This window comes from Trematomus bernacchii, unplaced genomic scaffold (assembly GCF_902827165.1).
Source record: "Trematomus bernacchii unplaced genomic scaffold, fTreBer1.1, whole genome shotgun sequence".
NCBI lineage: Eukaryota > Metazoa > Chordata > Actinopteri > Perciformes > Nototheniidae > Trematomus > Trematomus bernacchii.
Genome location: NW_022987648.1, coordinates 11,545,954 through 11,571,135, shown reverse-complemented (window position 1 = coordinate 11,571,135; position 25,182 = coordinate 11,545,954). Strand labels below are relative to the sequence as shown.

At 41.0% G+C, this 25,182-nt stretch overlaps 1 protein-coding gene across 4 annotated transcripts in view; it reads left to right on the top strand.

Moving 5' to 3' along the window:
* LOC117485692 (neuropilin-2-like) overlaps positions 1–25,182 on the top strand; it is a 110,903-nt gene that overhangs the window by 12,360 nt on the left and 73,361 nt on the right. For all 4 annotated transcript variants that reach the window (XM_034134341.1, XM_034134339.1, XM_034134340.1 and 1 more), the window contains exons 2-3: positions 6,715–6,895; positions 21,337–21,518. In XM_034134341.1, the coding sequence (XP_033990232.1) occupies positions 6,715–6,895; positions 21,337–21,518 (363 nt within the window). The remainder of the gene's footprint in view (positions 1–6,714; positions 6,896–21,336; positions 21,519–25,182) is intronic.

The following is a 25,182-nucleotide window of genomic DNA, read 5'->3' as shown; positions in this document are numbered from 1 at the left end:
CGACTGAAAACACATTTTAAACTGTAAAACATTCATAAATCAATTGGCAAATTACCTTTTTTTCCCTCAGGGTTTGATGCAGATGTATATTGATTGTTTAAATCTGTTTCCAACAAGGTCACGATAATGAAAAGAGAATACAGTTTGGAGTATTTGTGCTAGTGTTGGTAGATAATGAGTTGCTCTGCCAAATAATAGCCCCGCTCTTAACAAGCTTTCTGGTTAGCAGGGTGAGACACACGCTCTCACTTTCAAACACAAACACTCGCTGAACCACTAATGCTTTCATTATGGGCGCCGGCCAATTTAAATGAATGCGGAATATGGTCCAATAGCAAAGTTCTCACAGGCTAATAAATCGATTGCGACAGCTTGAAAAATGTATTTTTGAGAATTCGACTCTGGGAAAATGAATCTGCATGAGAGAGCTCAGAAACAAGGTCAGAACATTTGCATTTGGGGCCAACAAACAAGTTACATTTTGCAAAGCAGCATGTGTGTGTTTTTCCTTCATGTTTGTGACTTTGTGTGCCTTTCCCTGTGTGCATGTTGCTGTGCATGCAGGTTTTTATTACATTTCCTTATGGGAGTGTGTGTTGAGGTATGCGCATGTGGGGGAAAAGTTGCTGAATAGGTGTTATCAGGATGCAATACTAAACGTGGCGGAGCGACATAAATAATGCAGCGATCTGTCTTGTGTCGCTGCTTGACTGCTTAGCACCGTTTACTGCTGCTTATTCTGTGTGTGTGTGTGTGTGTGTGTGTGTGTGTGGTCTGAATTCAGTGACGTCTAAGCCAGAGGGGGATAAGTGATGTTCAGCAGTTTGTCTTTGTGCGTGTTGTTGTGAATATGCGGTTTAAAAATACAACCTCTCCTTGAAGATCACACATGTGGACGTGGTTAGGAGAAAGCTGTCTGGTGTCCGGGGTCAAGAGGAAGCAAGTGTGTGTGTCTTCTGTACGGGACAGACAGATAACGTGGTGATAGGGCTCTTCACTTTCATTATGCGTTTATATTATCTTATTAACCATAAGTACCAGTTCACTGCAAAAGTGTATGGTCGAGCATTTTACTGCTTTAAAGGAGGATTTTCGTTTATTACAAATTTGATCCAATTTCTTTAGGTCAGCATGATCATTTTGCCGTCCTGTTTTTACTTTCCTGTAGTTTTTTTAATAGTTTTCTGCATGTCTGTCTGTAAAGGCTAAAATCCCAAAGTTCACACCAGTTTTACTAACGTAACCTAGTGACATCACTATGTAACACTCACGCTTCTATTGGCTAGCGCTCCAAAACATTGTACTTGATAAGCTAATGGGCGGAACATCTCTAAGCGGTTGACCAATCACAGCAGAGCCGGCCAGCTAACCAATCAGAGCAGACTGGGCTCTGGTTTCAGACAGAGGGTGAAAAGAGGTGCTGCAGCACAGGCAGTATGAGAACAATAAAGAGCTTTTGAACATTAGAGCATGTAAACATGTCATGGTAGAGGCACAAAATACAAATATGTACCTGAAAATGTGCATAACTGTCCTCTTTAAACTTCGTCGAAGGGTGTTGAATGGGCAGAGGTTCCAACATGGAGTGGATCTGAATACTGGGAGTAATTCTTATTTTTTTTTCCTCACTTATGGAATAGGCTTCGGTACTTTCTTCATAGGTTAAAGGGGACCTATCATGCAAAATATATATAAAATATATATATATATAGGTATGGTCCTACACTATATTATTATAATATAGCATGATAGGTCCACTTTAAGATAACATTTGATTGAGAATTACTGAGATCTGGGACTGAGTGACATCTCTAAATTAAAGTCCTACGGGGCAAATTAAGACTTATTAAAGTAACTGTAACACTCTTCTTTTTTCTCCTCTTCCTCTCAACACCTACACTAATAACTGTTCTGCCGCACATCCTTTTTGCTCCTTCTCTCTCTCTCTCGCTGACACTCTCTCCATCACCCTCCCCCCTTTCCAGTCTCTGTGTCACTTTTACCTGCTTGATAATGCTTGACATGAATTCTGGCTTTTTTCCCGACTCAGCATCTCCTCTGATCTGACACATACGCACACAGACATTACACTCTCTTCCCAGCGAGCAGGTCAGAGTGCTCCATGTGAGGAATACAAATTAGCACGGCTATAGATTTACTTTTAGAAGCTGTATTTAAACTGTTTCTTGGTAAAAAACTGTGGGAACTCTACATTATAATGACATATGAGCTCAGCATATGTTTGGTTGCACCTCATGCTGGAGGATTTGATGTCATCCATGCACTCATCACCGCTACTGTTGTCCCTTCCCGCCCTGTTTTTGATAACGGTCGCATTACTTTGTGTGTGTCTGGAGATTGATATCCGCCTGAAGCAGAGCAGACACACACTTCACGCTCAAACAGTGTGTGTCTCTCCGTCACACCAGTCTTATTCATCAGACTCTGGGAGGTGCAGTCTTCATTGGACTGCACGCCAAGGGTGAAGATAGGAGAGGGGTGGAGAATAGGGGTTAGTTAGTCTTGAGTAGAAATATTACATATTTTTTTTTTAAAAGAGCCTCACTTAGTCACATGCCAAATATAAGAAAAATAAATATATGAATATAAACAGCCTGCTTTCATCACTGATATAACATCTGCATTAGCGTAAATCAAATAAAACAACAAAAAAATAGATAAACAGACAAAGTAGAGCACGCTACTGAATGTGTCCCCATATTTTATAAAAAATACATATAAATATAAACAGCCTCCTATCATCACTAAAATAAACATCCACATTAGCCTTAATCAAAACATTTCTTTTTTGAAAATGCCTTAATAAGCAAAGATTTTAATGCTTTTTTACTTGTTTACATACACTTTTTGTCAGTTTTGTATTGTTTTGCTCTGTCTTGAAACCTTCACAAAATATGCAATTCCTGTGTGTTATCTTTTTATAATTTTTCTTTTTGGTTATTTATTCTTAAAAGGAAAGGTGTCTTCGTAAGCCATTTTTCGATTTTAACCTCTCTTGCACAATGTTCTAAAGCCTAATATTATCATTTTCTCAAAATCGTACCGACTCTTTATTTAAAACACGTGTTTATGTGCCAATAAACTAGACTGTACTAACAACCCTAGATGTTTACCCCCTAGCATCGCCTCAGCAGATTTTTAATTAAAGACCGTTAGCTAGGCCCTCCGTGTTCTAAAAGTGGTGTTTGGCTCCTGTGAGAGTCCTCAGTGGTTAAACACTAATCCAGGTGGTGCTGAGATGAAATGCGTCTGGCCGGGTTACATCGGCCCTGAAACTCTACTCCTGTGTTACCGCATGTCACCAGGGAGATTGGAAACGGATAGGAGGAGATGGACATGACTAGTTGGCTCACAGCATGACGGAGGAGGGAGAGACAGACAGAGGCGGGGAGATAGAGAGAGATACAGACGAGGAATCATTAATTGCTAGCAGGCAGTGTGAGGTAGACACCAGATATAGATGCCAAAGTGTCAATCACTTTGCATAGGGTGCTGGGATGTGACCTCGCCCTTATATCCCCCTCGAGTGTATGTGCGTCAGTTTGTGTGCATGCATATTGATACAAGTTGAGATTGTTTCACCTTGAATTAGTTTGGAAGGTGGTGTCTGATAAAGTGTGTATGCTGTGCGTGTGTGCATGTGTGACCTATTAGAGTAGGTTTACAGAAGCCGGTCTATTTATAGTCTGGAGATATGTTGTGTTCTGCTGAGTAGTTTGACTTGGCTATGTCACCCCACTCAGCACAGCGGCAATAAATAAACGTCATAGCACAACTTCTTCTTCCCGTTTCTTTCAATTAGGAAGTTTCCTTGAGGATCCTGATTGAAACAATAATATAGACAGTCAGGAGCTTGATTGTGAGTTTGTTTTTCTCCCTCACAAACAGGAAATTATCTAAGGGGTTGCTCACCGGCCAAATTCTTCCCAGCAAGCAGCCGACATGCACAGATGCTGTTTTTATTAGCGTAACCTGGTCCGTGGTGGCCATCTTTTTACCCAAAATATTTGTTGAAATCAATCTGTTCGGGTCCAAATGTACAGGGTTATCACAGTTCTGTGCAGAATAACTCCTTGGGTAAAGTAGTTCTTGGAGAATAAAAGTCTACTTAACAAATTAAGCCATAAAGCACTGATGTTTTTTGTTCCCTCCCCAAACACATCTAGTGGAACGTAAGGAAGTACATTTACTTAAGTACTTAATTCTGAATTTTGAGGTACTTGTAATTATGTATTTCCAATCTTTGCCAGTTTCTTCTGTCAATCACTAGGCAACATATTTGACTTACTAGTACGTTTATTAATTACTGCAAATTAGGATTATTATACAATATTTTCTACAATTAGGATGTGACATATAACAAAAAATGAAAGTCTCCCTAAATTGTTTTTTTGGGGGTTGTTCAATGAGAACCTTGGTTGTTCAGCTTCTTCTTGCAGATGTTGGCTCATACACTGCCATTATGCTGAAAGTGCTCGGACTTAACAAAGATGGTACTCAGTGTATCCCCCATGATGGTTTAACTTAAGTTGTGCAGATGTTAAACAATGAAGATGTTCAGTGTGTAGAAAGTCTGGACAGTCCATCAAACAGGGAAGGCAGCATGGCGCACAATACATACCATAGTCGTAATACAGTGGAGTTGTGTGTGTTATGCTGTCGGGTGTCACAGATACATATGAGTTACCCCATCTATGTCAGGGTACATCTGCGGGAAACAGTTAGGGGCATTGTTTTCAACACAACACAGACTTATGACTGCTGACAAGTGGATCCGCTCTGTGACAGTGACTGTGGCATCTGGAGAGCTGCTTTCGATGTGTGTGTGTGTGTGTGTGTACGTTGGTGTGTGTTTATGTGTGTGTGAGTGTGTCAGTCTTCATGGGTCAGAATGGAGTCTTTGTATGTCGTGATGCTCAGTTGAACTTTGACACCATGTCTACATCGACACGTTGACACACGCTTCTTTGTTTCTCATATCCTGTCTCTGCAAACAAAACTCCTATCAGCATGTTATCAGTTTACCAACCGTTTCCCCCAGTGAAGAAGCACACTTGATAAACAAACGTGTAAAAAAAAAGTTGATCCCGATGGTACTCGCCACTTAAATCTGCTGCTGTGAGGGAAGGTATTTAGGTTGTGTATTGTTATTGGAAGGTTATCTGTTCAATCTTTGTCTCTTTTTGCAAAAAATATAATCTTTCTTTCAATAGTTCTTCACCTGTCCTATAATTCCCTTTCAAAGACATATTCTCACTGTCTTTGTCCTGTCACTTTCTTTTATCACATTTGGAAAAACTAATCAATGACCTTTGTCCAATGTGTAAACATGTGCATTAACCAATGGAAAGATCATTTACTTAACCTCTTAAGCACGGCGGTCCCCCCATTGGACCCCTCCCACCGTTTTGTTTTCGAGATAATGTCTCAGGGCTTCTTAACATTTATGAAACTATTAATGTGTAGCACCAGATTAACGGGAAGAATCTCAGCTAACTGAAGATATGAACCATTTTTACCAAAACAAAACACAAGTCTCATAAGAAGCGTCTAAATGACCCCTGAGCGAAAAAACTCTAACGCACTGCGGCACACAATTCAAGATAAAAATACCCTTATTACTTATCGTAGCTGCACATACAATATAGCCGATTAAAGCTGAGACTCCAATGATTATTTAGGTATAGTATCATCACTGAGCGATCCAAACTTGCGACAGGGGAAGCAAACACAGACATCACAACACGTACCTTTACGGAGCTTTTACGGCAGATCGTCTCACCGTAGCTGTCAATTAGGTCAAAAGACGTGTTCAATGTCATTAAAACGAAAAAAAAAAATGCTACAACTGTTGATCCATAGGTTGATAATGTACCTGTGCCTTTGAAGAAATTATTTATAATCCATAATTCCATTTTTTATGTAAAAATCGGAGCGGGAAAAGTTAGCTGCTAATGGTAGCCACCAGAGTGTATGCAGCTTCCGGTTTTGGTAACGCGTCACTCTCACTCCTTATTTGTTAACGTGTTGGTGTGTATATAACTTTCCCTCGATTCCATTGGCTCTAGCGGTTATAAAGAGATTTCATTCATAAAAATCGAGCAAGGGGGGCCAGAGATAGGTCAAATCCACCCAAATGACCCCAGAAGTGGGTTTTTTTTGGCTAAATCTCTCTAAAAAGGTCAAATTTCACTTGTTTTGCATCAATCTTGATACAGGGTACTTATTATATGTTGTACTTTGGATTCCTAAAGCTTTTAGTCTACTAACCCATCATCCAAGGGTGGTTTTCACTATCTGTAAAAAATAATTTTTGGACGGACACTATAATTTACAGTTTTTTACTATGTAAAATCTGAATTTTCTTTAAAATAAAAAACATCTATATTGATTCTGACTTTTCTAAATCCAACTCACAGGTTTATCATTACTTTGAGAAAAAAGATGATTAATTTAACCCTTTTAGAAGGGAAGATATGGTCATTTGTTCTGGGAATGTCATTTTCGAGCCTGAGACCTGAAAAACAGGCTCAGGGCTTAACAGGTTAAAGCTTTGAGTACTTTTCCATATCTTACAAAAACGGGATATAGAGTATTAAAGACACAAAAAATAAAAATGTCTAAATCAACTTGACTTTTGTGGTTTCTATATATGCTGATAATGACACTTTATATATCTCTCTCTCCATCCAGCGTCTGAGCCATGCGGTGGCTATTTAGATGCCAGCGATCCAGGCTACATCACCACCCCCGGCTACCCTCTGGAGTACCCCCCTCACCAGAACTGCCGCTGGGTCATCACAGCCCCCGAGCCTTCGCAACGCATCGTCCTCAACTTCAACCCGCACTTTGAGATAGAGAAACTGGACTGCAGGTAAAGTCGAGAGTGGATGGATGGATGGATGGATGGAGGGATGGATGGAGGGAGGGATGGATGGATGGATGGAGGGAGGGAGGGAGGGACGGACGGACGGACGGACGGACGGACGGACGGACGGACGGACGGACGGACGGACGGCTGGACGGCTGGCTGGCTTTTAAAGTCATAGATTGGGTTGTGAACTAAGGAGATTTAAAAATAAGAACTGGGAAACATTTAATTGATTAGAGTTCAACTAATAAAGGATAAGAAGTGAGGGGAGTTTTGACTACAGTATTGTGAAAACACGTTCTGTCTCTTCAGAGTTTTTGTCTCCACCAGCCTGTCTCTGTGTGAGAGTTGGCGTATTTGGTGTTTTCGGTGAACTTCAGCCCACTCTCCTCCTGTTTTTCTGGCTTGGAATATCCCATAATAATCACTTTGGGACCTCCCTCTGGTCCCCTGTCTCTTAATTATCAAAGTCTAATTACAACACATAGATTGTTACAGCATGATTTTCACACTTCGGAAGAATTAACACAGAGATCAGAGGATTGGGTGTCGATCATTGTTTTTGGCTGTTTGGCTTTGGTTGCATGGTAGAGCGGAAAGCAAGGCAAAGCGTTCTGCAGCTTGAAATAAAAATACAGCACTGATCAGAAAAACAGTGCTGGCAGAGAGATTTGAGACTTTATTTATACATTCAAATGTGCTTTATACAATTGGATATGAAATCGTCTTAATAAAGTCTAACTGGGATTTTTTGGGCAGAATTTGCAACCGAGTCTGATCCAGCACAAGCCCTGTGAAACTATTCAAATTAACACGTAATAAAAGTTGCTGGACATTTTTCGGCAGGCTGTCAAAAAAGTGATCCCCATTCCATAGATGGCAACAGCTGCAGCTCCTAAAATGGAAATTATACCTATAGTACAACACGATTAAAGTCCAATATTAAAGTGATGAAAACAATTGGAATGACAGGGAAGCTACTAGTAACTGAGAGTAACACACACACACACACACACACACACACGCACACGCACACGCACACGCACACACACCAACTTGAAGTGTTCTATCTTTCGTCTTACTTTAAACTTTTAGCCTTCCCTTATCACTGTGGGACCGTTATTTCATGAACAATTTCATCATACACATAGTAGAGAGTGGCTCTCTGGAATCTAAAAGACCACAGACACTAACCCACTGACACAGGCAAAAGGGCAGAAACACACACACTTACACTTTTCCCCTATCTCCCGTTATTTCTCTGTTCCGGTGCTTTCCTGTCCAGTTATTAACATTTCAGCTGTATCAATTATAGATGGGCGAATTTCCCCACTCAGATGTACCGAAATCATTCAGACATTTCTTTGTTGGAATTGAAGCATCAATATTTCACCGGCTGGCTGTTTGTTGAAAGGCTGAAAGGTTGAAAAGGCCCGCTGTGCTCTGCTCTGTTTCGCTTTACTCTCGCGCTGTGCTGTGGAAATGAAAAGCACACTCTTCTGTCTCCTTGTCCTCGTAATTTTTCTGTTTTACTCTGCAGTTCTTATCCTGGGATCAGTTTTATTAGATGCTTTCTCTGTCTTTCTGTCTGCCCCTCTATTTCCTTCTCCCCCTCCCCATCCCCTACTCCCCTTGGCCTTCTTTCCTCTTTCTCTTTGAATTTCTTACATCCATTTAAAGTCCAGTATTTTCCCTGGAGGAGAGAATCTGGTCTGTTTAGAAACAACAGCCTCTAATTTATTTATTAGCCTATGCACATCAAAAAGTGTGTATTTGTGGATGTTCTATATTGTACGACTTCGGGTACATGTCTTAATATATCCCTAGTTTCACTTCCAGTAACGACATTTACATTCATTGTTAAACCATGCCAGTAAGGGTGTGGTATGTACAGAGTTGGAGGTAATATCCCAAGCCTAATGGGCTAGTTATTTACAAGTGTCCTAAAGCGCAGTGCTATTTAAGTCAGCAGGCGAGTGTGTGTGTGTGTGTGTGTGTGTGTGTGTGTGTGTGTGTGTGTGTGTGTGTGTGTGTGTGTGTGTGTGTGTGTGTGTGTGTGTGTGTGTGTGTGTGTGTGTGTGTGTGTGTGTGTGTGTGTGTGTGTGTGTGTGTGTGTGTGTGTGTGTGTGTGTGTGTGTGTGTGTGTGTGTGTGTGTGTGTGTGTGTGTGTGTGTGTGTGTGTGTGTGTGCAGGGGTAGGCTGAAATTGAGCTGTTGGGTTCAGAGGGCAAAGAGGCCAAGGGGGTAAAGCAAAGGGTGCGTGTGTGTGTCTGCAGGGGGCAGACGTACGTGGTCCCCGAGTGATTGTCAGCAACAACCCTGACACACACACACACACACACACACACACACACACACACAAACACACACACAGACATGCAAACCAGTGTTTCCGGCTCCATGTCTGGATGTCAAATGGCGTCTCATTTGCCCACTTATTCTCTTTTTATCTCACAAATATTATTACCTCTTAGTCGTTTAGTCAACCAATTGGTAGCTTCGGTCAAAGTCGACTAAGACTTATTTAGTAAATTAGTAATTCTTTATGCTTAGTCATGCTCATTGACTTATTTCAATTATGTCTTTCTGTGTCTATTATCCCTGTTTATTATCTGATGAGTATTTAGTTCATCAAGGACAACCCTTTTATATGTAACATGTATTCTCAAATCATGAGATTAAGATAAGATAAGTCCATTTAGATATGTTTACTACAGCTCTGATAAACAGAAAACTTCATCTATCCTCACTTCATGTAGAGGAGAATAAACACAAACACACAAATCATGTTTGAGACAAAGGAGTCGTCTGTGTCTGTAGACAAAGGCTACATTATAAGCATTCAATATGGTTCCTCTGTCTATTTGTTTATAGCTCATGATACAGTTGCATCTGTCCCTCATGAAAACATCCATCAACACACACTCACACACTGCATGCTTTGGACGGACAAGGGTTGTTTTATTATGTCAGTGCCTTGAAGCAATCTAATCTCTTATTGTCCTGATTGCAATTTAAAATGGTAATCTGTAATCCATAACGCATCACATTATGTCGAGCCCTCTGCTGTCTGTGCAGGAGAGATCGATGTAGAGGTGGTCGGACAGAGAGAGATGATTTCATTAAGATTCATATTCTGTAGTGCCACGAGACATCCGGAGGGGGGTGAGAGGGATGAAAAGAAAACTTGTGCCCCCTGCTAACATCAGTTTAGCCGTGGCCAATCATGACTCACCATGACTTCCCATTTCCCTTCACATGACAGGCTCCATGGTGCCACATTAGTCCGTCACTGGTGGCAGGTTTCAGTTATCACCCAACAGCTGCAGCTGAAGCGTTTAAAGACGTGTAGATCCAGGCCACATGATGGACTGGTACACAGGCAGGACAGAGGAGACTGTGTGGGGATGCAGCTCACGAGTACAAACGTACAGCTGCAGTTACAGTTGATAAAAGCTCCAAGAAGGCAAAATAAATGTGAAGAACTTTATGTTTGGTGTAACTTATGTTAATTAGAACACCTACCATGTAGTGTCATTTTTCTGGCAGAAATACGTTACCGTAGACATATAAGATTCAGGATAGACAAACAAGGCCAAATATACAGTAAGCTTCTTCTGAATTTTCTACAGTGACATCACCAGGATATATTTGAAAAGTTGTGATATATTCAACTAGCACTATTTGGACTAGTATTGCTCAGAGTGACCACACAAAATTGGCTGAGCGCGCAAAAAGGTGGGGCTAGGCTAAGCCAAATGCAATGGCGACTGCCTACTTGTCATTGGGAACCATTGACAAAAGAGAACTGCGCTCAGAAAAATATGTTCTGTGGACACAGGACTTTAGCCTAGAACCTTTGTTAGTTCTGTAAAGAGAGAGATTAGTGTACGCACTGTAAAGTCTTAAACAACTCCTTTCTGCAGTTATTTCCACCCATCACTTTCACTTCAAGCAGCAGCTTGAAGTAATAGTTTGAGATTTGCTTTCTTGCCAAGAGTACGGTGAGAAGATTGATACCACTCTCATATCTGTACATTAAATATGAAGCCACAGCCAGGCCATTGGTTGGCTAAGTTTAGCATATAGACTGGAAACAGGTTGCCTGGCAGCCTCACCGTGACGACAAGTCTCTTGAAAGTCACCGTGACCCGGCCAAGAAACAGTCCGACACATAACTTGCACTAAAGGTACAACTTGTCAGCTTTACTTAGCTGTACAGCTGCTGGTGTATTGCGACTTGTATTTTCTTTGGACAGGACAGAGCAAGCCTAGCCATTTCTTCCAGCCTTTGTGCTAAGCTAAGCTAACTGCTAGTGGCTCCAGGTTCACATTTACTGTACAGACATGAGAATGAAATCAATCTTTTCCTCTAACTCTTGGCAAGAAGGCAACAAGGCGTATTAACAAATGTCAAACTATTGCTTTAACCTTTCAAATCTCTTAGACACCAACGTTTTAAACCCAGGTGTTTACACAGCAAGAAGTCCAGTGCTCCAATATTTCTTAGATTTATTATACTTCTTTTGAGTTTGTAAAAACTGTATTTGAGAGAAAAGCCACTTCATTTACATGTTTTTCTTTTTAATCGTAGAGGAGAGAAAGCACCTCTCTTTATTTATGAATATTTATGATGCAAATTCATCTTGTCCACGATGCAACTGCCAAGAAAGCTAAGGTCAAAGAACTGCTTTAGAGTCTTTCCCTCTGTAACGTACAGCATGTAGCCTTTTGCAGCAGAGGTCGGTTTCTGCTTCACATTTTCCTCTTACTGTACTGTAGCTCACAGCTCTGCTCTATCTCAGAAAGCAAGATCTCTATTTGGAGATACACACACACACACACACACACACACACACACACACACACACACACACACACACACACACACACACACACACACACACACACACACACACACACACACACACACACACACACACACACACAGCTGCTTAGGGAAAAGTGCAGCGTCAGGGTCCGCTGAGGGCAGGCTCAAATCATCCTGACAGCTACCTCCTCTCCTCTTTCCTCCTGGCTCTCTCTCCCTCTCCTCCTCCCTCCATTCATCTCACCCTTCCTCACCTCTCCAACCCCCCTGCCCCCTCACCACTACCCAATGGAGCCCATCTATCATCTTTCACCTGCTCCTCTGTCCCACCTCTTCTCTTCATCACCTCTCCTCTCCTGCATTCTAATGTCTCCTCTCCCCTCCTTCCCTTCCCTCCTTAGCACCTCCTCTCCTCCATCCTTCTGCATAGTGCCAATCTTTTATAGGCCAGATCATTATTCAACGTTGTATATGAGAAAACAGAGGCGGAGAACCAAATGCCACACTCTCTGTCTCTCTTACTCTTTTATTTGCTCACCCCCCCGCCTCCCACTGCATATATTCTCCTCTCTTTATCATTTATAAACCTTTCTTCGCTCAGCCTATATCTGTCTTCATCCTCCTTTATCCTGCTGCCTCTGTCTATCCATCACTTAAATCCCTTTTATATATGTCTGTCTCTTATTCTCCCCCTTCTCCAGTCTTCCTTTACCTCACATCACTCCCAAGTCAGATAAGTCTGTAGTATTGATATAAAGAGAGCAAACACACGTGTACAGTGTAAGACTTCTTTGGGCTCTCAAACTAACTCGAACAAAGTAAGAGCACATTAAGCAGACACGCACGTAGGCAGTTTCACGGAGATGTGGCTTCCACAATAAGTGTGGAGCAAAGCAGTGAGTTAAGAAGTGATTTATATGACAGAGAAGCTGCAGTCAACGATAATGGTTTTACTAATGATTTAGACCTTGTCTTTGTACTCTGCCTCGATCAATCATTTCACTTCATGCAAGGTTTTTTTTGTGTCCTCAACCCATCTATTCTCTTCACTTATCTTCTCTTGATGCTACAAGTTAACATCAAATAATTCATCATCTGCATATTTAAGCGTACAATTTCCACAAAAAACTTGTAATAAAGTAATCATTGCCTCATTATTTACTAGAGAATTTACATTTTCTCCTTCTTTTTTACCCATTTTAATTGTATTTTCCTACGAAAGGTATAGAATTGTACTAAATATATCTTCAAAGCTTGTTTTCTATCAAATGTTCAGATGTATGTTCTGGAAATGTATGCTAATTAGCACATATCTAGTAAGATAAATACTGATGTGCGTATTTGAACAGAAAACCATGAAATAATGTTCTCAGTGTAAGTAATCAACTGGAAAACATCCCCCCTTTAACCAACTCTTTGAAAATGAACCTTGTAAAACAGACTCTACATTCTGCATTGGTATAAAGATCTAGTGTTATTTGATCATATGCACACATGTAGACACACCTTTCTGCGATGCGGAAGTCCTGGGGACTTGATCGAAAGTAGACCAATAGGTAAAGTGATGTGATGTGACACTAGCCTCAGGGCAGAAGGGGGGAAAGAGAGTTGTGGAGGAGAGATGAAGAGACCATATGACAGAGAGAGGAAGACATCAGAGCAGCATTTGGTGTTACAGTGGATGTACGGTTACCAGCTGTGGGCATTTAGCAGCTGCCTGCATGTTTGAATTAGCATCACGGCAACTCTACCAGCAGGAGAGCCATGTGTCCAGACAAGCATCCTGACCCAAAGCTGCAAGACAATGTTATTAGAAAGCTACAGAGAGAGCAGGGGAGAGAACACCTTGGGGGGCAGAAGTGCATTACAACACAGTTTAGGTTGGTGATAAATCAAAAATCCTCAGTGCCAAAATGTTAAAGGCAGATTGCTTGATACCTGAATAGGGATGCAAACATCCTACAGTTGTAATCGATCAAAGATGAATCACTTATTTGCCAGCTATACATGATATTGTTGTTGTGATTGGTCAACACAATATGGTAAGTTGGTGTTAAGACATGTGTAGACATGTCAGTATGTAAACAAAAGAAGTCCAATGGAGGTGTTTCAGGCAGGGGGGGGGGAGTGTTGGGAAATAAGCTCCCTCTGATGTTAACTTTGGGATTTTGGCCTTTGCAGACCATTTACATGCACAAAAACCTATATAAAACACTACAGGAAAGGGAAACCCCAAACGCATAATGAGGTCTCTTTAGAAAAGGCAAGCATCCAAACAAATAAAATGTAGCCTACCTAATACACCATTTGTACCTACAAATGTTAATATTCAGTTAATATTCATTCACTTATGCTCAGAATGTGACTTTCACTGTCTTTGAGATTGAATAGCTTTGACTGGTCAGCAGCAAAGGACTGCTTGGCTTTCCTCCACTATGTGGTTGATAGTTTAGTCAGGCAGGTACTTCCTTGTATTCTTTTAATTTAACAGCAGCGATAAAGCAGCAGTGATGTGAAGCTTTAATCAACCTGAGGTGCAGTTTGTCTCTCCGAAATCGCCTTCAGAGTGCATGAACGTCAGAGACTCCCACACTATTGGAAGTTAGAAAAAGGCATACTCTGCTGCTTTTCCCCTGTAATCAACACCTCGTTTATCAAGAGACCTGGGATTGATCCTAAATCACTCCTTCAGTCACAACTTCCTGTATATCAGACTCTCAATATTTTATTTGAAAAGTTTGCAGTATATTCAGATTTCTGACACTTAATATTATCAATGTGTTGCTTGTCTATGTATGGTCTCCTCCTACAGACCTGTCAATCTACAAGTTTGGATAGGCTTTGATCTTTTATTTTCATGCCACAAAATGCAGTGGGGCAATGCATTCTTGGATTGCTATCAGAAAGTAAACAATCTTTGCTTTTCCGGAAGAAGGTCCGAAATATCAAGATTTTTAAGCTCCAGAATGTGATTTTGGGAAATCCACTGCGCCTCACACAGACACACACACACACACTCTGGTAATGATGATAATATCAGTAGTCTGATTTACAGTCGCTCCCTGAGGCCCTGAAGGTCTGCCTGATCAGACCTGTGTGTGTGTGTGTGTGTGTGTGTGTGTGTGTGTGTGTGTGTGTGTGTGTGTGTGTGTGTGTGTGTGTGTGTGTGTGTGTGTGTGTGTGTGTGTGTGTGCGTGTGCGTGTGCGTGTGTGCGCGCGCGTATGTGTCTTTGAAGGACTGACCCTGATCAATGTGTGTTAAGCCATAATGAGGAATCGATTGGTTGTCCTGGAGACTCCTGCCGGACACACATGCCCACACACACACACACACACACACACACACACACACACACACACACACACACACACACACACACACACACACACACACACACACACACTGTCCATCTGTCTGCAGTGATAGGCCTATTACTTGATAACAGTGAAGTCAGTCATCCTCCTCACTCTCTATTAGCGGCTTGGGAGACAGACTGACTTTGATACTACACATACGCAGGGTGAGTGTGTGTATCATATCCAAAAAACACACCTCACACCAAATTAAAACCCAGCATTGCAGGGCACCCACTGTCTTATCCCTAGGTCCATTAAAACAAACAAAACAAAATTTGACTATAATTCACTAACTGTGGATCACATTGACTACTAATGACAATGAGTGCATTAGTGCAAACCAATTTCAGAGCTGAGATAATAGCTATAATGGCTGTTTGGATTCCTAATTCTTAATTCAGGAGTAATATGCAAGAGGCTTTCCTAGCTTGGATATGTCTGTGTTTTTTAATATGGTATAATGGTTGCGTTGGGTCTGAAGTTTTCGTCTCCAGAGATGTTTGTAGTATATTGGAGAAAAATAAGTACTAGGAAGTGGGTGAAGTAAGAGTCATCTGTCGCAGCTGCTAAACTACAGCCTGTCATGGCTTATGGGAATTGTCAGTGCTGCTGCAAGTTTCTTTGGACAGTCAGAGAGCTTGGCTGAATTCACCACCTCCATATTTGTTTTTCACTTTACATAGAGGCTGAATTTCAATCCGACCCCCACACACTCTGGAGTCACAATCACAGCTGAATGAGGCTCCCTTCTTTCGGGTGGAGGGTGTAAATTCCCCTCTCTCAGGCAGAAACAGGAACTGTCCTAGTAACGCTTTCACATCAACGTATCTCTGACTATGATAAAACTCCCCAAAAACCGTTAGTTTCGTTTCTTGTTCTGTTTCATATCTGATTTTTGCTACAGTCGGTCTTCTGCTTTCTTGGGTGTAGGGGTAGGTTTGTAATTGAGCCTTACAAATACAATTTTCACTTCCCTATAAACCAACCTTAAAATAAATGGTATAAGCTAGAATTGGATTATGTCATTCACATGAATTCAGGAGGAAAATTGCATGTATGCGTTTTTATATCTAATAAACTGTTTCAGTTATTTTCCAAATGTTTATTATAGACCCCCCAAACTTGATTTGTGACATGCACTTCTCAGCTAAATGTGCATAGGCAAATGAAAAAATAGTCATAACAAAACCAGAATAATAAGGTGATATTGGAAATGTCATTGCTTTTTGTAATGAAATATGATACCCAGTAATTGTCTGTTTGAACATTAATTTGAAATTAGAGTTGGCCTTTCAATTTCATAATTAATCTAATGTTCTTGCTGAGCAGAGTCAAATAGATTAAGTTTAATTTAGTTTAGACTTTTCCTTTTTTTGTGCACAAACGTGATGAGGACAACAAAACATAAGAAAACATTTGGAAACGTTGGCCAAATAATACAATTTATGACAGTTATGTTTAAACAAGGTTTATTCTCTTGGTTATATTGTGAAGACATTGACACATACTACTACAAGTCTGGCCTGCTTTCAGCTCCTGTGTGTGTGTGTGTGTGTGTGTGTGTGTGTGTGTGTGTGTGTGTGTGTGTGTGTGTGTGTGTGTGTGTGTGTGTGTGTGTGTGTGTGTGTGTGTTTTGGTGTTGAACGGGAAAGCTCTCCACAGCTTGTCTGACGTGAACCAAGAACAAGGTTTGGACACAGATGCTCCCCCCCCCCCCCCTCTGCCTGGGTCTTAATTGGCTTTCACACGTTCCCCCTCTCTCTTTAGGTCGGGAGTTCTTACACCTGCACATTTTCTTCAAACATCAGGGGTGCCTTTAGCTGTAGACAGAGCGTCTGCAGACACACACAAACACAAACACACACACACACACACACACACACACACACACACACACACACACACACACACGCACACATGACTCTCAAGCAACAGTTGTTTTAATTAGCTTCAAAGGAATATTTCAGCCTAACAATTAGCATTTTGTGTACCAGTTACTCACCCTGTGTTACCTTAAATGTAGTGAGGGAAACTTTCCCACATGCCTCCAACAAGGAGGACCACAAAAACAGATAAGATCTCAAGAAGTAAAGTAAATGTGAGCGACAATAGCAAAAACATATCAAAATACTGTTAGAAACTCTCACACTAGATGTGCCTTATAATCCAAGTCACATTGGTCTGTTTTCATGCTCGCTACTTCCCAATCTGATAACTTTTAGCCCCATTACCTTCAATTCATTAAGACTTTTCCTCCGGTTTTGGATTCCACATGAATGCATGCAGGAAAAACTGAGATTTCTTAACACATTGAAGCTAAAAAAGGATGAGTAGTTGATACACCAAAGATAATTTTGGGGCCTGAAGTAGTCCTTTATTTCAACTTCCACAATCTGTTTAACAATCCATCATTATCTGTGCTTCATTTTGGAAGCAACATTTGTTCTCCAACCATGTCTTTCATGTTAGCAAGGAAAAACAACTCATGCATTGCTTGTCTACAAGGGAATTTCAGGAAAAGGGTGGGAGAAACAAATTCTTGTTTTTCCCTACGGCAAGTCTCCAAAAGAGTGAGAGAGGAGGATGATGGGATTGAACAGTTTGTTAGAAGCCGTGTTCCTCCTACACAGAGACACATTGGAGGAAACCTCAAACCCTTCTATAGATCCTGCTGGGTGCATGGCCACAGGCTCTCAGTGTGTGAGTGCACCAGTGTGTTTATTTGTGAGGCAGAAAGTGTGTGTGTTTGTGCAGGCCTCCCGCATATGTGTGTTTGTATGCTGACTTAGAAGTATGTCTGTCAGGCAGGAGGCACACCTGTCTCTGTCCGTCTGAGGGGAGGAGCTGGCAGGGTGGATGCAGTGTCATGTTCTCTCCGGCTACGTCCACACTGTCCCAGCTGAATGAGAAATATTTTTCTTTTCAAATTTCCCACACCCTAAAAGAGAGATTTTGTAATCAGCCTGCAGTGGATAGATCTGAAAAAAAACCTTCATTGTTTATTTAGTTTCGTGTGGTTGTGGAAAACTGAGCTTTCAATTCCTTGGCTTTTTGTCCCAGTTCCACTAGATTTTGGCTTTTATACACAATCTACTCCAACACAGAAAAGGGAACAAATGGGACAAAGAAGTGGCAATTTTTCCATTGTTCATCTTTAAAGGGGCTCTATTATGCTAATTTCAGGATTCATAATTGTACGTTGTGCCTCTACTGAGACATGTTTACATGCTTTAATGTTAATATTTGTGCTGCAGCACCTCTTTTCACCCTCTGTCTGAAACCAGAGCCCAGTCTGCTCTGATTGGTCAGCTGGCCGGCTCTGTTGTGATTGGTCAACCATTTAGAGATGTCCCGCCCCTTAGCCTAACATAGAAAATGTGTTGGAGCGCGAGCCAATACAAGCACGAGTGTTACATTGTGATGTCACTATGTTGCAGAAGTAAACAAAGGATTCCTATGGAGGCGTTTCAGGCACCACACGAGTGTGTGGGAGAGAAACACCCTCTGGAGGGAACTATGGGATTTTAGACTTTGCAGACCATTTACATGCACATAAACCTATGATAAAAACTACAGGAAAGGGAAAACCCCAATAAAGCATAAGGGCCGCTTTGAGAGATCAACCAGAACATGTGAGTCAATCTATCGATCTATTTCATCTCCATCCTCCCTCTCAGCGTTGATAAAAAAGGGTTGTTTCAAATTCAAATATTCATAAATTCTAATATCCTCTCTCCCCCATCTATCTCGGCATCCTCTGTCTCGCCCACACATTGGCGCTTGGCCACTGCCTGACAGCAGACAAAAAGGCTTTAGAGGAAAAGGAGACGGAGAGAAAAAAGGAATAATTCAAGGAATGATGGAAAAAAGACAAATATTAAAAAAATAGAGAAAGAGCAAGGCAGGAAGAAGTAGAAAAAGAGATCTTGTCAGGGAGGGAGTAGCCGTTAAACAAAGTTGTCGTTTCACAAAAGAGGAGGAAGAAACTGTCGCAGGGACGAGGCGTTCTCTTGGGAAAATATGACAGGAACTGTGACACGTACACACGCTTGTAGCATCGCGCACACAGATGCACACACACATGCTCGCTGTGCTGCGACAGCTTGCGTCATAACTGTAGTGTTAGTTCCACGCAACACAGACACAAAGCATGATGGGAGTGTGGGAGGTGTAGGGCCATCATTATGTCAGGAGCTTATCCACCTGACAAAAAACACACACAAACTGCATGCACATACACACTCTTTTGTGAGTTCAATCTGCTCCAATTGTCTGGTCTGTTTGTGTCTTTGTGTTACAAGACAAGAGGCAATAAGACAAATGCGTACACACGTCACACAACACACACACGATTGATAGGTCACTCTGTTAGCTAGAGCATGTGTACATTTTGTGTCTATTTCAGTGTCTTTGTGTGTGTACAAGTATTACTCTAATCGCTATTCAAACAGCCACATTAAAGGTACAATGGGTAGGATTTGACGGTCTGTAAACACGGCTTCACAGATAGCCCCTCCCCTCCGGTTTTACGATGGTTACGTTTCTCACCAGGGGTGAAAGCTGCCTTTTGGATGATTGCTCACAATCTAGCACCTGGTCAGTACTTCTTTATAAAAGTTGATACCCAGTAATGCCCTGTAATACAATCAATTAGGGAAATACAGGCAGAGGCAGGGTCTCATGCAGATACAGACATCATCTTGACCCTTTTAGGAGGGGGACTTTATTATGGAACTATTGATATTGTACTGCTGCAATTCTATTGACATAAATCTAGTCCCTAAAATTCAACAACTGACTTTTTTTTTGTTCTAGTTAAGGGTTGGACATGGATTGTAAAAAATAGTGAAAAGCTTATCACCCCTTTTATATCAATGTATCTTTGATATAAAGAAAACAACACGATTGAGATGGAAGTCATTTAACTCGGAGTCAAACTTCAAGTCTCCTTCCAAGTCAAGTTGCTCAAGGAATTTCTGTCCAGAAATCTATTTTAGAGTGAGGCAGGTGTGTCCTTGGTCTCCAGACACTGAGGAATCCTATTAAGTTATGTGTCTGCTGAGTCCCCCTATAACAAAAAATGTGAGATATTACTAAAGAAAGAAGAACCAGGAAAGGCCGAAGTGACCTAAATCCACTGGAAAATGTGGAAAATGTGAATTTCTCCAAGAACTGAAGGCCCCCGGGCTGAGTTACAAACATTATTGAATTAGACCTGGGCAAAGATGTAAACTAGAGTCATTTGTTCCAGATTAATCCATTTCTAGCATCAAAGGCTGCAGGGTTTATCTGCAGTTCAAAAAGCTCTCACACTCTCACTTTGACCCCATAGTGTAACAAAAAGCAATAGACACATTTTCTTTCTTCATATCAATTTCATTTTACAAAATGCTATCATTTTTTGAAGGCATATCATTGCCTTAATTCAGAATAGCATGAATCTTGTAATTCACAGAATAACAAGTAACTCAGAATGAGTTAAATGTGTGAGATAGGATTCATTTCTTAATAGAATTTCTAAAGTGCATCAGACATGTGAATCTATGCCAGATGAAAGGGAGTACGTCATTCTAAATGTGCGCTCTCCTTTTGTTTGAAATCAAATCTATAAAATGGTGATGAATCCGGTATCAGTTGGAGTATATAATCACTCTATTACCGCGCAGTTATTTGTTCTACTTTTCTTCATGCAGGTGGTTCTTTTCCTCCTCCACCATCTGTGAACTGTCAATGTCTTTTGCTGCATTCATAGGAATTGTAATGACGCCTCGGTTGATGGTAACGGTGCTTTCAGAAGTCCCTCTATAGCCACTGATACTGTAGATGCAAACAATTTGCTCGTAGCTTCCGTTACGTAGCCGAATCCCATGTGAAGAAAAAACGAATGATGAAAAAAAAGAAATCTAATAATATCAGAGACAAAGCAGTTTGAAAGGATTCAACCATTTCCTGTTCCTTAAATCAAAGTATTTTTGCTCCTCCCCCACAGAACACCTAATTAGGACATTTATTAAATGTCTGTACATCAAGAACGTACAGTAGATATCAAGCATAGGTTATTAATACCCCTGTGGTAGTGCATTTAATCTTGGAGGAGGTTGATGTATTAAATCCCCCCCAAAAATTATTTGATGCGAATATACCGGAATGTTTCTTGTTTTTGTTGTATCTTTACGGTTTATTGCACTTATTGTCATCCGCTTTAGATAAAAGCATCTGCTAAATGTAATCTAATGATATTTGTTGGTCCTCTGCAGGTATGACTATGTAGAGATCCACGATGGGAACTCAGAGACCGCTGACCTTCTGGGGAAGCACTGCAGCAACATCGCTCCTGCACCAATCATATCGTCTGGTGCCTCACTCCACATCAAGTTCGTATCCGACTACGCCCACCAAGGGGCGGGCTTCTCGCTGCGCTACGAAATATTCAAAACCGGTAAGTGGTTGCTTCTGTTATGTACTTCTGCCATTTGGCTTTTTAGCTATCTTTATGTTTATGTTTGTTTTAAAAAAGGAGGAAGGCCATGGACAATTCTTTTAAAATTTGAAGAAGATCTGGATCACAGGTCTAAAATACAAATTATCTTTCACTTTTATTAAGATTGCTAGAGAGGGCATTTGGCCTTGGCAGGCAGATCTTCACACCCCAAGTGCCCTTCTTTCGTTTTCTTTTTTTTCAAATAGCATTACTTTTTACAGACAGTATTTTGTCGGCAGAAGCAGGGTTGCATAGAATGCAAATGGGTTAATTTGTAGAAAAATCCCAAATGAACTGAGAAGATAAATACTGTACTATTTATCCTCAGAAATGAATGTCGAATCACGAGTTCATGTGAACGTTTTGGACCTTGATGATTCACTATATATGAGTAATTGAATAAGGCGCAAACAGATTAGCAGTTCTTCTGCAGAAAATTGACATTCATTTCCCAATTTCATTACATACTGTAACTGTACAGACAGTAGAGAGTTCACAGCAAATATGGAGAAAGAAACTGGGGATAATGGCCAGACTCAAACAGTGAGCGTTGTGATTAAACCCTAGGACTCCAGGGGGCCCCTGGATGTGACATACTTTTTCCTGATAAAGCGATTCTCTACCTAAAGCCTATATTCTGAGAATCCAAGACCCTCAAGAGGCACATTATCCATGTAAACGACCCTCACACATGAACAGACTTCACAAAAGTTAACAGGATTTTGGTAGGATTTCACCTTTACAAATAGGCTATTAGCAACTGTATTACAAGCTACTCATAGAGGACTCAACATGCTTCATTAGGTGACCAAGTCTCGTTTATCTCCCCGGTGTCATGGGAGACAGAGACGAGAGACACGGCAGAGGACCCTTGAGAGCCCTTTAGACTGTCCAGGCGAGACATCCTTCCCCTTCATGGCACTTTGTGTGTGTGTGTACATGTGTGTGTGCCTGACATGGCTCCCCTTCACGCTGCCATGGGTCAGCCAAAGCGAGACCAATTGAGATCAAGGGCGAGTGAGACAGAGGGGCGCATAGTGTCGGCCCCACAGCCATCTTGTCCCGTTCCCCCTGAAAGCATTCCACACATGCCCGCTTAATTGAGTCCTGAGCCATGTTCCCCAGAGACACCCCCCCCACACACACATACACACACACACATATATGCACAGAGGGCTGAGGTTACTAACACAACACGTGCGCTTGCCGGTGTTTCTCACTCGCTGGCACCAGCCTTTTGGGAGTTCTTGTGTGTGTGTTTTTTGCCAGACAGAGTCCACCAGATAGACTTAAAAACAACAAGGGTGTCAGTGTTCACACCCTAGCACCCTTGGGAGATAAAGAGAGATTCAAACAGAGAGAGATTTGTGAACCATAAAAATCGATTTTGTACGAATTACATGTTAAACATCAAACACTATTACGCATAGTTTCATGGGAAACATTTAGAAATTGAGAGTTGCTTTAATACGAACATCAGTTAGTTATTCATCGTAAACATCAGCTCACAATTTCAGTACAATAAAAAACTAAAAAACAAACAGGTATGACCGTTATTTAAGGGAACCATGTTAAAAGGGTTGGGATTAGGGTTTGTAACTGGTTGGATTTGTAAAGGTTTGGTAAATCAAGGTTAGGGGTTAGGGTGATAGGATTTACTTTGCCTTTCATAATTGTTACAAATCTTTGTTAAAAATTATATCTGTTTTATGAAATGTGACAATTTCAAAGTCAAGGTTTGGGTAGGTTTAAATAACGATCATGGTTTGGGTTCAAATAAGTACTTGGTTAAGGTCATGGAACAAGAGTGGTTATTGTTGAAAGAAAGCCACATTGACAATCGGTATGAAACCCCTTAAACCAACAGCGGCTGGACAATATGTTTAGGCTATGTCACTTGAGTGTAAACACATGTTGTTGAGGGGCATTTGCAGAAACAACCTATTCTGATTTTTGGTTTGGACGGACTTCGTTTAGAGAGGGATAAACCACATGCAAAAAACCTTTCTGTTTGGAAAGACGTCTGCTTTGATTGATAAAATATGCATTAGCATATACTGGACTTCTTCTTTAGTCTCTGTTTGTGTAACTTTGTGTGAGTGTGTGTATTTATGTGTCTAGCTTTCTCTGGCAGTAATAATTAAGCCATTTGGAACATTCAAGCTGTTGCCATACTGCTAGCAAGATCTTGTTATCCTGGAAGGTGCAGCAGAACGTCTGGTTACGTGGGTGACTAGATTTTTTTTGTGTGTCTGTTATACTGACTGTATAGCCTCATGGTGAACCGTCAAATATGTTTCTGTCTGTGTTACCCTTGCACATTCTGTTCCGTTAAACCCACTGCAAAAGAAAATTGAAAAGTCTCTCTTTTGTATTTCCAAGGCATTCACTTGATAGCATATATACTGTCACTACTAGAAGCAGAAAATGGGGGAAAATAAGGATAGAGGCACTGTTTAATTACATGTATTTGTTTGTCTTCATTACATAATCGCTGGTCTTTGGTTTTTATTTTTGTCTTTAAGAAAATGTAATATTATCAGTTTTTTCTTTTTGTAAATTAACTCAAGTCTAGAAAATACACTTTGGAGTTTAAACACATGTGAGTTTAATCATTTATTCATTACTTGAATCACTTTTTGGGGACTCACCATTTTACTTTATAATCTCTGTTACTTGAAGCATTTTCTATTATTTAGTGAGATTATCTTTTTAGCTCGAGTGACAGCATTTTCCATGGGTCATGACCAAACTTGTTTAAATTGGTGTTATAATTATTAAACCAAGCTGCTTTAAAAAAAAAAAAAGTATAGTATATATTTCAGTATAGTTAGTATATATTTTAAACAAGAGTCTAATAACCTTTTTCTAGTGTTGATAATGGTTTTGCATTTTTCCTTTCTAATCCATCATCCCCTTGTCACTGCTACAATCCCACAATCCCTTACTGTCCCTTATGCTGTGTTCACACCGGACGCGATGCGACGTTTGGGGGCGGCGCGATTACATGTAAAGTCAATGCAGAGACGTGGACAGACGCGAATTCGCTCCGACGGCGTGCATGAAGCGGTGGACGCGGCGCGAATCACACGATTGAGGCGATTGAACGGTGCCGCATTAAACGCGAGAGTTCAATTTTTTCAACTCGAGCGTCAAATTCACATGACGCGTTCTCGCGGAAGCCAATCAGCGGTGAGGATCTCAGCCGCCGTCACTGACGTTCAACCACACAACATCAGCCGTTAGCTGTTAGCAGTTAGCACACAGAGCTCACAGCTCCTCATATCCGTTCAGAAACTGGACAAAAGTTAAACAAGTACAAACCACAGACTGTCTGTGTCATGGTGAATACAGTCGCTGCTTATTTATGTCTGTAGGCCGTTGTTATGAGTGTGGAATGAGCATATACAACGTTAGCTTAGCCTGGTTGACCCGATCTTCATTCAGAAAACAAGCATTTTAAAAGGTGTTTTGCCTGCCGTCTTGTCTGCAGACTTGTCAAAGCATTAATTCATGGTTGTTACTAACCGGTATCAGTATGTTGTTACTTCGGCATCATTTAGAAACGTGTATTACAATTTAATCACGGTAAAATATGTTCATTTGTTGTAGTTGTAGCTCC